The sequence below is a fragment of the Periplaneta americana genome, chromosome 2 (assembly GCF_040183065.1).
Source record: "Periplaneta americana isolate PAMFEO1 chromosome 2, P.americana_PAMFEO1_priV1, whole genome shotgun sequence".
Classification (NCBI taxonomy): domain Eukaryota; kingdom Metazoa; phylum Arthropoda; class Insecta; order Blattodea; family Blattidae; genus Periplaneta; species Periplaneta americana.
This window is the reverse complement of record NC_091118.1, coordinates 25,071,489-25,086,830: the sequence shown is the minus strand read 5'-3', so window position 1 is coordinate 25,086,830 and position 15,342 is coordinate 25,071,489. Positions and strand designations below refer to the sequence as shown.

At 34.8% G+C, this 15,342-nt stretch overlaps 1 protein-coding gene across 6 annotated transcripts in view; it reads right to left on the bottom strand.

Annotated features, from left to right (window-relative positions):
- Ars2 (arsenic resistance protein 2) overlaps positions 1-15,342 on the bottom strand; it is a 121,096-nt gene that overhangs the window by 45,817 nt on the left and 59,937 nt on the right. For all 6 annotated transcript variants that reach the window (XR_011336655.1, XM_069849476.1, XM_069849468.1 and 3 more), the window contains 8 exons: positions 14,513-14,688; positions 13,965-14,189; positions 12,497-12,637; positions 9,612-9,863; positions 7,714-7,881; positions 4,020-4,157; positions 3,008-3,138; positions 377-530 (listed from right to left, as the gene is read on the bottom strand). Coding sequence is in view for 5 of the 6 variants with exons in the window: in XM_069849476.1 (XP_069705577.1) it covers positions 377-530; positions 3,008-3,138; positions 4,020-4,157; positions 7,714-7,881; positions 9,612-9,863; positions 12,497-12,637; positions 13,965-14,189; positions 14,513-14,688 (1,385 nt within the window). In the remaining variant the exon portion in view is untranslated. The remainder of the gene's footprint in view (positions 1-376; positions 531-3,007; positions 3,139-4,019; positions 4,158-7,713; positions 7,882-9,611; positions 9,864-12,496; positions 12,638-13,964; positions 14,190-14,512; positions 14,689-15,342) is intronic.

The window sequence follows — 15,342 nt, the reverse complement described above, 5'->3', positions numbered from 1 at the left end:
AAAGACAATGATAAACCCTAACCGTCTAACTCCCCCCCCCCCCACCCTACAAATACGGTCTAACTGTTTCTGAGATAGAGCCAGTACTAGTAGTAATTCTGTCGAACACACTATAAATAATCTCTTTTGCCAAACAGTTTCACAATTTTCATTCAGCAGTATGAAGAAACGAAACAATTGCAGAATAACAGAATGTAAACCTCACAACTTTTCTAATCACTTGAGTTATAAGCAGAAATTAATAAAAGAAGAGAGATTTTGAATGAATATTTGTAATCATGTGTTGACATTCAACTAATAAAACGCACGCTAATAACCTAACCTTAATAAATCTATTCACTTACTCTTGTAAAAAAAATTATAAGAATTTACGTACCTCTTTCTTAACTTCATCAACTTTCTCGGAGTGTTTGTTGAATATGTGCTTTCGAACAAATTCAGGTCCCTTGAACTTCTTTCCTGAGAGTGGACACAACCATTTGTCTTTAGCCAACTCCTGAGTGTTAGCTTGGATGAATTTCTCCACCTCACTGAATAATCATGTTAAGGAATATATTTTCATTAATAACATTCCACCATGCATCGCATGCATAGAGACAGAATCTCAAAAGTCATGCTCCACTATCGTCCAAACGGGACGAGATCTTTCGGGCATCCAAAAAAGCGCTGGATTGAAAATTCAACTGTGAGATCATAACAGGCCATATGGCCTAATACTTAAAGGGAAGAAGAAGAAAAAGAAGAAATTTCACATATACAATGACCTTAATACTTTCAACACCAATGTAGTACATGCTAGTCATGTTTTTTTCTTTTTATCACCATAAAAGTGACTTCATTTCAAATCAAAACCTGGATAAAATATAACTGCAATTAAAATTAAATCTGTGGCATGACAGCCCATGGAGGGCCCATGATGACCTTACATCCACATGCCTCGGCAAAGGTGAACTAACCATTATTCAATAAGTATGGGGGTAACTTGTTGCCAGCACAATGATCACCTGTTATCACAGCTGGCATACAAAACTGGATTAGACTACTTACTGTGTATATAATTTTTCTTTAACCTGTATATGACATCACAAGAAAATCATTTCGTGGAATTATACTGTGGATATGCAAAGTGATATTTGTAACAATTTCTGAAACACCACTTTCAGTTCATCATCATCATCATCATCATCATCATCATCATCATCATCATCATCATCCTTGCATGTATTGAGCCTAGTGGTCTGTTATGGTCTCTTGCCAACACTTGAACGGTCTGCCCAAGGATCTCTTGCCTACAGGATGGTAATTTAAAATTTGGCGTGGAATTCTAGAACGAGGCATTCTGATGACATGTGATCTCCAGTTTTGTCTGAATTTCTGTAGGTATTCCGTAATTGGTTCAATCTGCAGTTCTTTCATAATGTCAAAGTTTCTAATGTGATCCATTGTTGTGTATCCCGCTGTAACGCATAAATCTCATTTCTGCCGCCGTTAATCTTTATGAATCAATATTACGAATTTCAGTTAAAAATTAAATTAGGCCAAATTATTAGATCTGAATACACCCTCTGATTAACAGTTGAGTATTTATTATATATCACGAAGTTTCAATATCCATTTCTCTTCATCGGGTGTCTCAATTGCATTTAGAACTGGAATATAATATTCTTTGTGATGATTGACTTGAGTACCATAAACATACTGCATTTATAAAGAAAAAGGTATAATTCAATCATTACTACAAGTAACCTATGCAAAAGTCAAAACTGAGTGGCAGATGAAATATATATTGGATTGGGCTTAGAAAAATGTACATGAGATCACAAATTATTTTAAATGGGAAGCTAACTAATAAGCTTTGAAAGCAAGTAAACATAATAGAAACAGGAAATTTCAGATTAAATTAATAAACGGACAACATGAATCGCTATTATGGTTAATGTGAAATGTATGACTTCGACTTAAAGATTGTGAACATCTGATAAAAAATTTGGATAGATGCGATCATTTGATAAGTCTTCTGTTACTGCAGATCCGAAGTGATATTCAATTAAGTCTTGAATCAGTCTGAATGCTTTTCTACATATCCAGACTTGAAAGTTGATAGAAGTTTGAAAAGTTGTCCAAGTGCCAGATAAGAATGTAACCAATGTAAGTGACTATATGTGGCAAAATGAACAACATTTTTGCTAATTCAGAAGAATTTAAACTAACATTCTCAATAACTTCTGTAAACATCTCTTCTCACTCCTCTTCATACAACCTTCTGCACTTACAAAGGCACACATAAACAGTGCTATTTCTTTAGAAGCTAAATTAAATATGGTTGCTGTAGTGATTTTGAGGCTGGTAAACTAATAAAACTGTGGACATAACACATACATACATAATTCCGCATATTACTCTTATAGTCAGAAGAATCACTGATAATAAAATTCACGATGACATTTTGGCGAAAATGGGGCATTTAGTTTTAATGTAGATAAATGAACAAAAGGCTAAAGCAGGCGATATTAGTGTTGTACAGTATATACAGATCGAGAGACGAGAATGGCATGTGAGCTATGTGAGAGGAGAAAGAATGGGAGCTCAGAAACAAAAGTTAGTTTCACTTTGGTTAATATCACACAAATCTACAGACTAGGAAGTTCATATCACACTAAAAACTTATTTCCCTCTCCAAATCCAATGGTGATATAGCTATGGCACGTGATAAGTTCACAGGACAGGTCTTGCCTCCTCTGCTACACTCGACAGAAAGCTATAAAAAAATATATAAATAAATAAGTTTTATTTTTAGGACAACTAGTTGCTACCATTCAATTACCATATTTTGATAACCATTACAGTTTTGTGGAACGAATTAATGAAGATAATCAAAGCTCCACTATACGTGATACCTCAGTTTCATCTTTCTCGAAAGAAAAAAGGTGGGAGATTTCTAACGAAGAGTTCCTCCACTTCGACTCGTTAGAATTATGTTAAGTTTGATGGCAATTGAAAAGGATACACAACAGGGTCCTTGTGACCTAATTTGTTGTACTCTTCATCTGTAATTTTGGTGGCTGGCTGCAAGAATGAGGCAATTTTCTGCTCGAAGGTACGACAATAGTCACTGATTTCCTGTTGGGTTACCTGCAACTACAATGACATTCATTTTATTAGTTTGAAGCTGAGACAAAAAAGACGATGCTATTCTGCTTCATTGGGATATCAGTCTTAAGAGCTTGGTGTAACTTCAAGAAAAAATAGCTTAGCTTTTATCTCCTTTAAGAAACTTTCTTAATTTAGTTCATGTTTTTTCTTATATACAGTCCAGTGAATTAAATAAAAATAAACTAATTTATTGTTCTGAACTGTTGAAAAAATCATGCCAAGAGAAATTAATAGTAGGTACACTGGTGTTCAAAGACATCTGACCTACAATTTTCTGATCATGTAAGCGAACTTTCTAACCCTGAGATAGCCAAAGATATAACAAACTGACAAACTTTGAAATAATTCCGCTAGTTCTCAATACGTGACACTATTATTGGGATCCTCAGTTGACAGTGCCACTTCTACCAAAATTAGTGGAATGTATTTCGAATAATGCAAAGTGATACTAATATTTCCATTAAAAGCAGTACATGCATAACAATGAAAGTGATTTTGAAGTTAACTTCTATGGACTTCTTTAGAATTACTTCTGTCTCATTCATTTGCCGCAATATGCAGACAGATTTTTATGCTGTGTTCCATTGCAGTCAGATCACAAAATGGGGATCAAGAATGCATCACAGATGAGCAGATAACTGAATGAACTCGCAGTACATTCAGTTCTTCTTTCAGTACAAATTCAAATTCTGTGATTTTAAAACATTCACAATGCAGCCTTAAATGTAAATATAATGACGACATGGAAATCATGCAAAGAATTCTATTGCCTTTGAAAATACACCAACAAGGTCTGAATCTGTGAACCTCGGAATGACAAAGGTGCTTCACTTTATGAAATCTTGTGATGTTTATGCAGTTCTTACCTTTGAGGATGGTGGAATACCTCGTGCATGCATAATACCGCATCTATTTGGCATTTCATCCTCATTTGGATACTCGCAGTGATTGTAGTAGTCCACAGAGTGGACAATACGTAGATAAAACAACAAGCGATCCAGCACCTGCAAACATAGTCGTAACACAAAGCATTATCAAACTGCATGAGAAATGATCCAACACATAGGTAAGGACCTGAATCTTTAGTAGGCCTATCTATTTTTCTCAAAATTAGCATCTACTTTTTTCCAAATTAGCATACATTTTTTTTTTTTCCGAAGGAAACTTTGTGCATTTTACCTTTTAATTCTCAAAAGATAACATTGTGCACAGTTCAGCATTTTCCTCCTTTAAATTACATTGTCTGTCTGAAACAACAGCACCATATTGTGAAAAAACATTTTTCATTATCAGCGTTGTTTGTTGGTATCCACAGTACTTGCAAACAACATTCTGAAAATGCTTTATTCTCCAACACGGCATTTGCAGAATTTACAAAAAACTGTCTTAGCATCTGAAGCATAGAGTCCATGAATGGAATACTGCTGGACTCTTTCCTGGGCAGTTATAGTTGTTCGGCCATTTTACGAAGAAGCACATGTCTCACAAATTTAACCAATTCTGCCACTATAACTAGAATAACTATCCAACTCTGCTGTGATCTCAAAATCAAATGGCCAAGTAAACCAATGCAACGCATTTTAGCCAAGCCCATATTGACTAGAGAACTTGATAATTGACATTACAATATGTATGCAGACAATAACTGATAAAGAAATAATGGATAGAAATATTTTGAGTATTTAAAAAGTTGTTGTTGTTTTCTAATGCCAGGCGTTTGACAATAAAGTCATTTGACCTCTTGCACTCCAATATTTTTCCAAGATATTATCATGATCAGCCGCTGAAGCACAGATTTTGAGGTGTTCCGAATCCATTTCTTGGTTTGAGTTGTACAATGGGCAGTTAGGGGACTGATATATTCCAATTCTATGCAGGTGTTTGGCCAAACAATCATGGCCTGTTGCCAATCTAAATGCAGCTACAGACGATTTTCGTGGTAAATCCGGAATTAACTGTGGATTTTGATGCAGAGAGTTCCATTTTTTCCCTTGGGATTGTGGTATCAAATTTTGTTTGTTGAAGTCTAAGTATGTAGATTTAATAAATCTCTTCACAGAGTAATACATAGATTTAGTAACAGGTCTGTAAGTAGCAGTGCTGCCCTTCTTTGCTAAAGCATCCGCATTCTCGTTTCCCAGGATTCCACAATGGGATGGTATCTATTGGAATACAATTCTTTTATTGAGTGATATTAATTGAGAGAGCATTTTAGTTATTTCTGCTGTTTGAGATGAAGGTGTGCATTGAATATTTAAAAAGTGCCTTTAATTTTTGCATATATAATGCACTTTTTGCTTGAAAAATATCATTTTACTGACAAATGGCTATTAAATAGAATTTTTCTCATGGTTTCGAAATTTGATAGGAAATTCACACTTTTCGCACTTTCAATTCTGCTAGAAAATCATGCTAAATCACCTTACAAATGTAGAAAAATACTTTCTACCGCTATACTGGAGAATTAGCACGGTCACTTTGAACCGTGCCGTTACGTTTACCACCAAATTTAAGTAAATACACAATGTCACCAACATAAGAACATGACGTTGGTGTGTGGCGTAGTTGGCGGGAGAAATTTTTTCTCTCTCTGTCTACCTCCTTCGTTCTGAACATTATTGAGAGATAGCACCACTGTTAGCGACAATGTGTATTTGCGTAAATATTGCGAGTAAATTATGACGAGTGCCTTAGATGAGAGGCTCGGGACAGAAACAGTTTTGCTGTAGCGCATGCGCGGACCTCTCATGCAGTGGGAGCGTGATCCTTACTTGAATTTATTTTTGTGTGTACTTGCAGATTAAATGATTGAGATCCCTTCTTGCTCCGGTTACAGGCCTTGCATTTACGAAGGTTATGTTATGTTAGGTTAGCTTAGATTAGCTTAGCTTAGGTTAGGTTAGCTTAGGTTAGGTTAGATTAGCTTTGGTTAGGTTAGATTAGTTTTGGTTAGGTTAGCTTAGCTTTGGTTAGGTTAGGTTAGGTTAGCTTTGGTTAGGTTAGGTTAGCTTTGGTTAGATTAGCTTGATTTGATTCGTCCATGTAGTAGTTAAAATTATATAATATGACAGATTTTGATTCGTAATATTGTTAAAAAATAATAGGCCTATAATGAAAGCGGTGAATAATTTCATGGTCCTTAAATTTTTTTTCGTAAAAGGCTGGGTATTTTTCTATAGGCCAGAAATAAAACAGCAACGCCGTCATAATTACGTACTTTACGCTTTGGCGAACATTCACCGGAAATTTACTTTCCGTCATTTTAATTGTATTCCGTGAAACACACCTTTTTTCCTGTTAATTTCCTTGTGATAACCTAGTTTATTATCTTATTACATCTTCATTTTCTTTTAATGCATTCAAAAAACCGCCGTTGTACTACATAAAACCTTGAACTTGACTAATGGAGTGAATTATTTAAGAATATAGTCGCGAATTTGACTACCACCATTTCGATTATATTTTGTTTGATACGGCTCGGTACGGCCCGGTGACTAGTGGCCAGCGAGTAGAGTCGACTATCGATATTGGTCTGCCGTGCGTATTATCCAGTTGTTCCCTTTCTACCACATAATTCGCGGATTTCGCAAATACGAAATTTTCAGGTCCCTAAACATAGGTAGCATGATTTTTTAACTTCACAAAGCTTGAAACTAAAGTCCAGTATATTTTCACTTTCATATTAGAAATCTTTTAGAGTTAGGTTAAGTGCAATACTTGCACGACAAATATTCTTACATTTAAGATATTTTATGTAGTCTGACTAAGAAGCAACCTTTAATGAACTCGGAGTTGTATTTGGGAGAACCCTGGGTCAATCGACACTCCTTTGATCATATTTTGTCCCCTCTAAGCCCCTATGGCTTGCTTTGTTTATTCCCTATACACAGCTTAGTTTGCTTTTATGATGTTCAAGGTGGCAGCAATGGGGATTTATGTGACATGTGTTTTAATTCACAATACCAGTATGTAGTTTAGGAAAAAGAAAGAAAAATGCAAAGAAAACTTAACAGCAAAGCTTCTGTGAGTGCCTGTGTTAAGTAGGTATGGATGAGTTCAGTGGTATATGAACAATTTCAGAAATACTGGATCAAGATGAAGAAATCTCGATATGCCCTTACAGAAATAAAATTGGATGTTATGAAATATGTATGAATGTTCACCAAGAAAGTGCTTTAAACATTTTGGCGTACTGATGACTTTAAATACAAATTATATAATTGGCCTAATCTTCTGTTTCTTTTCTTTTCTTTTTTTTTTTTAAATAATTACAGTTGAGCAATGTACTTAAACTGTAATCTTTTCTGTAAATGTTAAATGAAGAAAAAAGTATTCATATTTTACAGCGAGAGTCAGCAATTACTCATAGCAGGTAATGGAAGATATAACAATGTGCGCTGTTTCGACGTAACTCATTAACAGTTACCTTGTAAGTAGATAATGAAAGTTTGTGAACCAAACGGAGAAATAGAAAACAAGTTAGTCTCTGTATAATTTTCGATTTAGAGCTCAAATACAGTGACAGTTGTCTGCAGAATCTACATATGTTTTCATAAATACCTTAATGAGCCCTTCATCTCTTTCTACAGTAGCTGTATCGTCACCCAGTTGCCCTTCTTCTTGGTCAGCAGTATGCCCAAGAAGTTCCTCTTCTTCAGCTGAAGCTTCTTCTATCAAATAGTCGGTGATATTCTTCAGCACGGGATTTTTCGACACAAGGCCAAAGCTCTGTAATACAGAGAATGTTTAACTTACAATGAAGTACTGTTGCAAAACAAAAGACGTACGGACAGAAGGGTTAATGACATTTGAGTGTGGAATTGAGTCCCTAAAAATCTTTAATACATTTATCCCAAGTCATTATCCTTTATTTAATTTACTAGCCTTACCCATGCGCTCTGCTGCACCCGTTAGAAATAAATATAAAATAATTACATAATTAAAATAGGACATTTGATCCAGGGAACATTCGTGTTTGATAGAAGGATAAATCGTTTAATATGTTACTTAATTTAAATTGCACCCAAATAATTAAAATGCGATCATTTTGGTCCAGAGACACTCATTTGGTGCAATGACAATTCCTTTAACATGTTTCTTAATTTTTATTACATGCAACCATAGCTTAATGAAGATTGACATCATTTAGATTTAATGTGTATATTTTATTTTACTTGTTATAGGTTTCTGTTGAATTATGGTAATAACTTAATTTTAACCCTCCTTTTCTACGTATTCAGTAAATGGCGCTTGGCCCACTATGGTTCTGAACCCTTCAAATAAATTATATTATATTATATTATATTATATTATATCAGAAGTTACTGTAATAACATTAAGTTATAGCATTATGTCCATCTAGAGAAACTACACTTTCCAATGGTGAAATAATAATTAATTATACAAATCGGTTAATTTAGCTTCTGATATTACTTCATACAAACACAGAAACACTCTCTGTAGGCTATCTTTCATAGCTTTCGATTGTTGCTGGCCAAGGTCCCTTATAGACGAAGTCATTTGTTTTTTAATTCATTACACGGCCTTAGATGGCAGTTATTTTAATTTTAAAACTAATTTATCTCATTAAATATCAGTCCTATCAAAATTTTTCAAGGAATAAAACTTATCGCAAATTATTTTTAAAGAAACTTTTGTTATGTAACATTTTTCACAAAAATCAATAATAAGCGAGATATTTCGATTTATTTAATTCAAGCCCCCTTACAACCCCCCTTTTAAATAATGTATTTTGATTGCCATATAGCCTAAAATCTAAGTTACAACGAACTTAATTTATATTCCAATTTTCATTGAAATCCGTTCAGCCATTATCGCGTGAAAAGGTAACAAACATACAGACAGACAGACAGACAGACAGACAGACATACATACATACAAACAAAAATAAAAAAAAAAAAGCTATTTTCTTTTTCAGGGTGGTTAATTATATATGTTAGGACCAATTATTTTTGGAAAATCGAAAATTACCAGAAAAATTTCGGCTACAGATTTATTATTAGTATAGATTTAATAGAATATTCTATATGTTACATGACACGAACAGTGACAAAACCAATTGACTGACAGCAAACTCTGCTTTTTTGTTGCATCTCCCTGTATATCGAACATCACACAATTTATTAAGAATTATTGTTAAGTCAAGTCCTATGATTTTTTTTTTGTCTAATGGCAGATCCTTGGCTGTTCGTCAGTCATCCATTAAGCCAGTTATTTAGCCCAGTTCATCGACAGTGTGACACAGAAAGGTGGTCAATGCTACACCCACGATGAGATGAGATGATGATGATGATGATGGATATTTGTTGGGATGCCACAGGGAAGTGGAAGCTTCTAGAGAAAACCCTGTGTTATCTGAAGCACAGGCTTAATACTTTTTTATTAAATCAAGCCAATGTGATTGTGGAGTATAGATTCTGATTTAAAATAATACTTACTGGCAGTGGCATCTGGTCAGGGTCGGAGTCCTTGTTCTTCTTTGAATCTCCGTCTGTTGCAGGTTCACCTTTGGCCTCTGCTGAGTCAGGATCGACCCACAGCCCTGACTTGGCGTCTAGGTTATGTACAATACGAGCTGCAAGCTTGATGTCATGCCTCACAACTTGTCTGTGCGATGTAATACCGTTCACTGTCCGGATGCGGCGACTGAGATCTCGATTTACAATGGCACCTAGTTCACAATCCCGTAGCTAGAAACAGAAACACATAGAGCAAACACTTTTATAACGAATCACCAAGTGACTAATTATTTTATCCTTAAATGTACGTTTTTATTAAAAGGGTTACACATAACACAAACATGGAAGGGCTGAGAGAAGAAATTAGAACACCCTTAGGTCATTTAACTACATCACAGTTGAATATTTTTAATACCCATTACATTTATTATAAGCAAATATACATACAATAAACTTTGGCAAGCACACAATACAGTAGAACCCCTTTTTAACGAATCTCTGAGGAATCTACATAAAGATTTTTTTTTTTGGTCCTACAGAATACATCTGTTATGGTAACAATTAATATTAGAAGAGAAAAATTCCATGTCCAACTTGGAATCAAGCCACAAAGGCAAAACACTGGAGAAGAGGTGTTTGATCCGGTACTGTGGATTGAGCTTCGGTGCCGGAGCGAATTTTTCTCCTCTAATATTAATTGTTACCATAACAGATGTATTCTGTAGGGCCAAAAAAAATAATAATCTTTACATAGATCCTCCGAGCAACAGTGTATGTACCTGTACAGATTACTGTGGAATCCCGGCCACCAAGTCACTCAACTGAGTGCGCTCCTTGTATAGTGGCAGTTGACTTAATATAAAACGTCAACATACATGCCCAACTTGGAGTCAAGCAACAAAGGGAAAAACACTGGAGGAGAGGGGTTCGATCCGGTGCTGTGGATTCAACTTCGGCGTAGCTCAATGGTGAGAGTGCTTGGTATGTAGAACCAAGGACCCAGGTTCGATCCCTGGCGCCAGAGCGAATTTTTTTTCTCTAACATTAATTGAATCTCTGAGGGATTACTTTTCTTTTCCTTAAAAGGGGGTTTAAATAAAATGGGAAGGAATGATTAAAGTAACTAGTGCTAGCATGTACATATATATTACCGGTATGTTCACTTTCTGTCCAATAGTTAATTTCTTCCATTTAGTCGCTATTACAATTATGCATAAACAGCATAAACTAACAAAAAATTTGGAAACATGATCCACACAACTCACGAGAACAAAGCAAGCAAAGTAACCACTCTGTGAAAGCAACTCAAAGCAAGAATAATAAAGAACAGTGATGCTGTTGCACTGCATTACTATTGATTGAGATGCACTATCGAATATGTTGATACTATTGATTACTGAAAGTCGAGTCAATATATTGGGCTTCATTATCACAAAATTCATTTGAAAACTATCCCTTAAAAGCAGGGTTTCCTTATTACATTAAGGCATTTTCCCTTTCAGAGCCATAGTTTTCTATTGATATGTAATGGTGGAAACAATTCCATCTCATCACTGTAGTAGTGCTGACACCACACACCTCAGCAAGCACAACAAAGACAAACGACTGACACTGTAAGGTGTGAATTGTTATGTAGACCCGCAGCTTTGTTCCACTCTTACATGTTGAATAGAAATGCATTTTGTGTTAGTAGAGATTAAAAAAAATTATTTAAGAACACTTTTTAACATAAAATATGGGTTTGATGGCAAAGAGAATAACATTAAATCGAATATATAAAAATACATTAATCACAAGTAATAATTATTGGGACCTGTATATTTAACATTAAATGCGGAAAAACAATACACAAAGGTTGCCTAAAATCGGAGTTCTACTGTAAAAAGCCAGAGAAATTTCATAAATGATACTGCAGTAACATACACTGAGACATGACAGCAAAAAATAGCATTTTCAAGTCACGTGGCTTTTATAAAAATCATTTTATTTTGATTACAATTGGCTCTCTTCTGACAAAGGAAAAATTTTACAGTCTGTATAAAAGAAACCAAATGACCTGGAAATGTACAAAAACTTGCCCAGACATGTTCAAACATTTTTAACAAGAGCCAGAACAGGTCACATTGTCACTCAATTGTACCTACACCGATTTTACCTTTCTTATAATCCTACTTGTCTGTGGTGTAATAATCATGAAGATCTGGAACACATTCTTTTATACTGTCCATCCATAAACCACAAAAGAAATAAATTAAAATCATCAGTACCAGTTGCAGAAGACACAGCCCTGCAGTATATATTGACTACACCCCAACTCTGGCTACTAGCAACAGGCATCTATAATGAACCCGGTCAAAATACCCCTCATTTCTCGTGAAAAACAATAACTGAATAGACTACAGTGGACTATAGTGGACTTTACGTTGTCAGCAAACAGCTGGATACATTAAGAAGATTGAAGATTAATTACAAAAGAGCAAAGTTCACATATTTTAATATTATGTCGTTTTCTAATGAAGAGATTTAAGGATATCAATAAATTGGTCTTTTGACATCCCAGTATAATTTCAGGAGGTTCTTCAATTTCTGGAAGTTGGGGTCTAGTTTTCTGCACTGAAGCAGATCTTCTCTGTTCATTTTTCGCATTTTGGTTCTTGAGACAGTGCAGTGTTACGAGTTTGGGATTCTGAATCAATGAAGATGTGCTTTAAGACGATCTTTCTCTGTATATTGTTGCTTGCATCCACAATGTACCCTAAAGTGTACATATCCTGTAAGTGGTTACTACTAAGTGGTTACTACTAAAGTTCACAAGATAATCTTGCTACGAAATTATCACTTTTCGTTAAAATTTCTGAACTTACACGAATATTATTCAGGTTCCAGCATATCTCTTTGATATTCACTTGTCTCTCGAAGGTAACCCATCCTCTCCTGAACCATCTTCTTTCAGGCTGTGGATCTGCAATAGCAACACGAAGAAATCCAGGGTACCGTTTGCACATCTGAAAACACAATAAAATGGATAAGGTAAGTGTTCACCCAAACTACCTCCTTCAGCAAGAGAAGACCAGAAGAATCAGCTTTTAATTCTTATGAAAGCAAAATATTTTGTCTTTTATCTATCACGTCTTCGCCAGAAATAAAACGTTATCAGTGTGGTACTAACCTCATCATCTTTTCGTGTTGAGGGCCAGAAAGTCATAATAACTTCACTTTTCTAACTCAATTATATGTAATGCACACAGACACTTTACCTTTGTAATTAAATTAGTTTCTATTTCTTATTTTAATAACAGCAGGTAACGACGAAGAAGAAGAATAAATGAGACATAAAAAAATCGATGTCATAAAGATGCCACACTTTCTTTTTACATATAACAACTGAATTCTTGTATCATGTTGAGCATGACAAAACCAAATCCATACAGACAAAACCAAATCAAAAGGTCTAATGCAAGGCAGCAAAATATGTCAAAATGGGGATCGGACATGGTGAGGAGATAGTGAAAGATTTAGGGTGGGAACTTCTCAAATCAAGGCGACGAAAAACCAGACTCACTGCATTGTTTAAGGCACAAATGGGATACAAAGCATGGACCGATATCAATGCTAGATTAGCAACACCATCATACTTAGGAAGGGCTGATCATATTAGGAAGTTTAAATGTAGAAAACAAAGAACGGACGTGGCAAAATTTTCCTTTGTTAACTGCTTACCTGCGGCAATCTTTCAGGGTGGTCCTCTTAAAATCAATACATTTAAGAAAAGGTTGAGAAGATTAGAGTGAAAATGTAATTGGAAGTGCAGTGTAATTATTTAAGTTGTGTCATGTAACTAATTGAGTTGATATATAATTAAGTTGATATGTAATTAATTAAGATGATATGTAGTTTAGTTGATATGTAAATAAATTAAGGTGATATGTAATTAATTAAGATGATATGCAATTAAGTTGGTATGTAATTAATTAAGGTGATATGTAATTATTTAAATTGGTAATAGTTGGGTGAAATAGAAGTACTTATAAGTTAGATTTACTTTTGCTTATCGTAGGCATTATTATAGAATAGTTTTTATTTATAGTCCTAGGTTTATTGCATTTACTATTTAAAGATTTACGTTTATTTTATTTTATTTCATTTACGTTTATTTACTTTATTTCATGTCATTGTAATTACTGTATATTATATATCACTGCCATCGGGTGTATACCCAATTGTAGTGTTAATACATACATACATACATATTCCATCCAAAGCTTTTCTCCGCCATCACTGAAATGGTATACATAACATAAATCATTTACTACATGCTTCAGTTTTACTAACCGCTTCAACTTCTTGTTTGGTGATTGTGGGGGCAAGATTCCGCAAGAAAATGGAAGCAGTTTTGTGGAGTGGACGAGGCTTCACAGCTTCTTCACTGTCACTTCTCTTCTTCTTGCGATCTCTTTCTGATTCGTCAACCTCCATGCCTTCTTCGCCTTCATCACCGCTGTCTATCTTCCCATCTCCAGCAGTCTTCTCTGATTTATCTTTCTCTTCCTTATCAGACTAAAACAGAAAAAATATTTTATTGTAACATATCACTGGTGAAATCAACCTTCTACACCCTATTAAAAAAACTTTCGTGAAATAATATGTTGATATAAGTCAGCTCCAAACCTTAATTATCAAATCCTCATTGTAATACTCCAAAACAAAGTATAAATCACTAAGACAAAACGAAGAACAGGCACCTTATCACAACATAGAAAGAGCAGTAGACTGATACTCAATGATTAAGGTAATCACTTCATCTTTGATACAGTGAATCCTTGACTCTAATATACATTAAGTTTGATATTGTGTTGGTATCGATACAAAATTAAACTTACGTTTTCGTCAGCATCATCATCAGATTTTTCTTTCTTCGCCTCATCATCTTCATCTTCTTTATCATCATTTGTATCCATTTCTTTTTCTTTGTTCTTGTCCTCATCCTCTGCACAGCTGTCATCGCCCTCTTTTCCTTCCTCCAGGCCAGGAGGGGGTGGCTCATCTTCTTCCATACCTGCAACAAAATAAAGCGAGATTTTTGACATTTCAAACTCCATTATTTTCTACAGATTCTTTTCAACCATGTCAAATTGCAATAAAATGTATTACCGTATTATATGCAAATACTCTGCGCATATTTTTTCCGGAATTTAGCAAAGAAAAACAAACTAGGGTGTGTGCATTATTTGAAATAAGGTTGGTACCACATCGCCTCAACACTGGATCCTGTTATACTATAGCGTTGTCCGGCCTCACACATCGATCTGTGTGGCGTAGAGTTGGCAAGACGATTCTTTTTCATAAGTCGATTACAACAATTCATAGGACTCTTCCCTTTACAAACCACGAGTAGAACAAATATGTTCTACATCTCTCGCTTAGGAATTATGTGATATGAGACACGGGATGGTCTCTTTCTGATTGGCTGGAACCATTCATCATGACCTCCATTAGTCTACAAAATTATCCAAGATAGTGTTTTCTAATTTGTTACTGTAGGAGAGTCCCAGATGCTTCTATAACAGCATGTGAAGATTATGATGAGTTTCTTAAAACAAATTGATATTTTATTTAGTTTTGGAGCACATCATTATGTAGGTTTAATTTCTTATAAAGGTTTAATTTCTTATAAATAAAACACAAACTACAGCCAATTTTTTTATTTTCT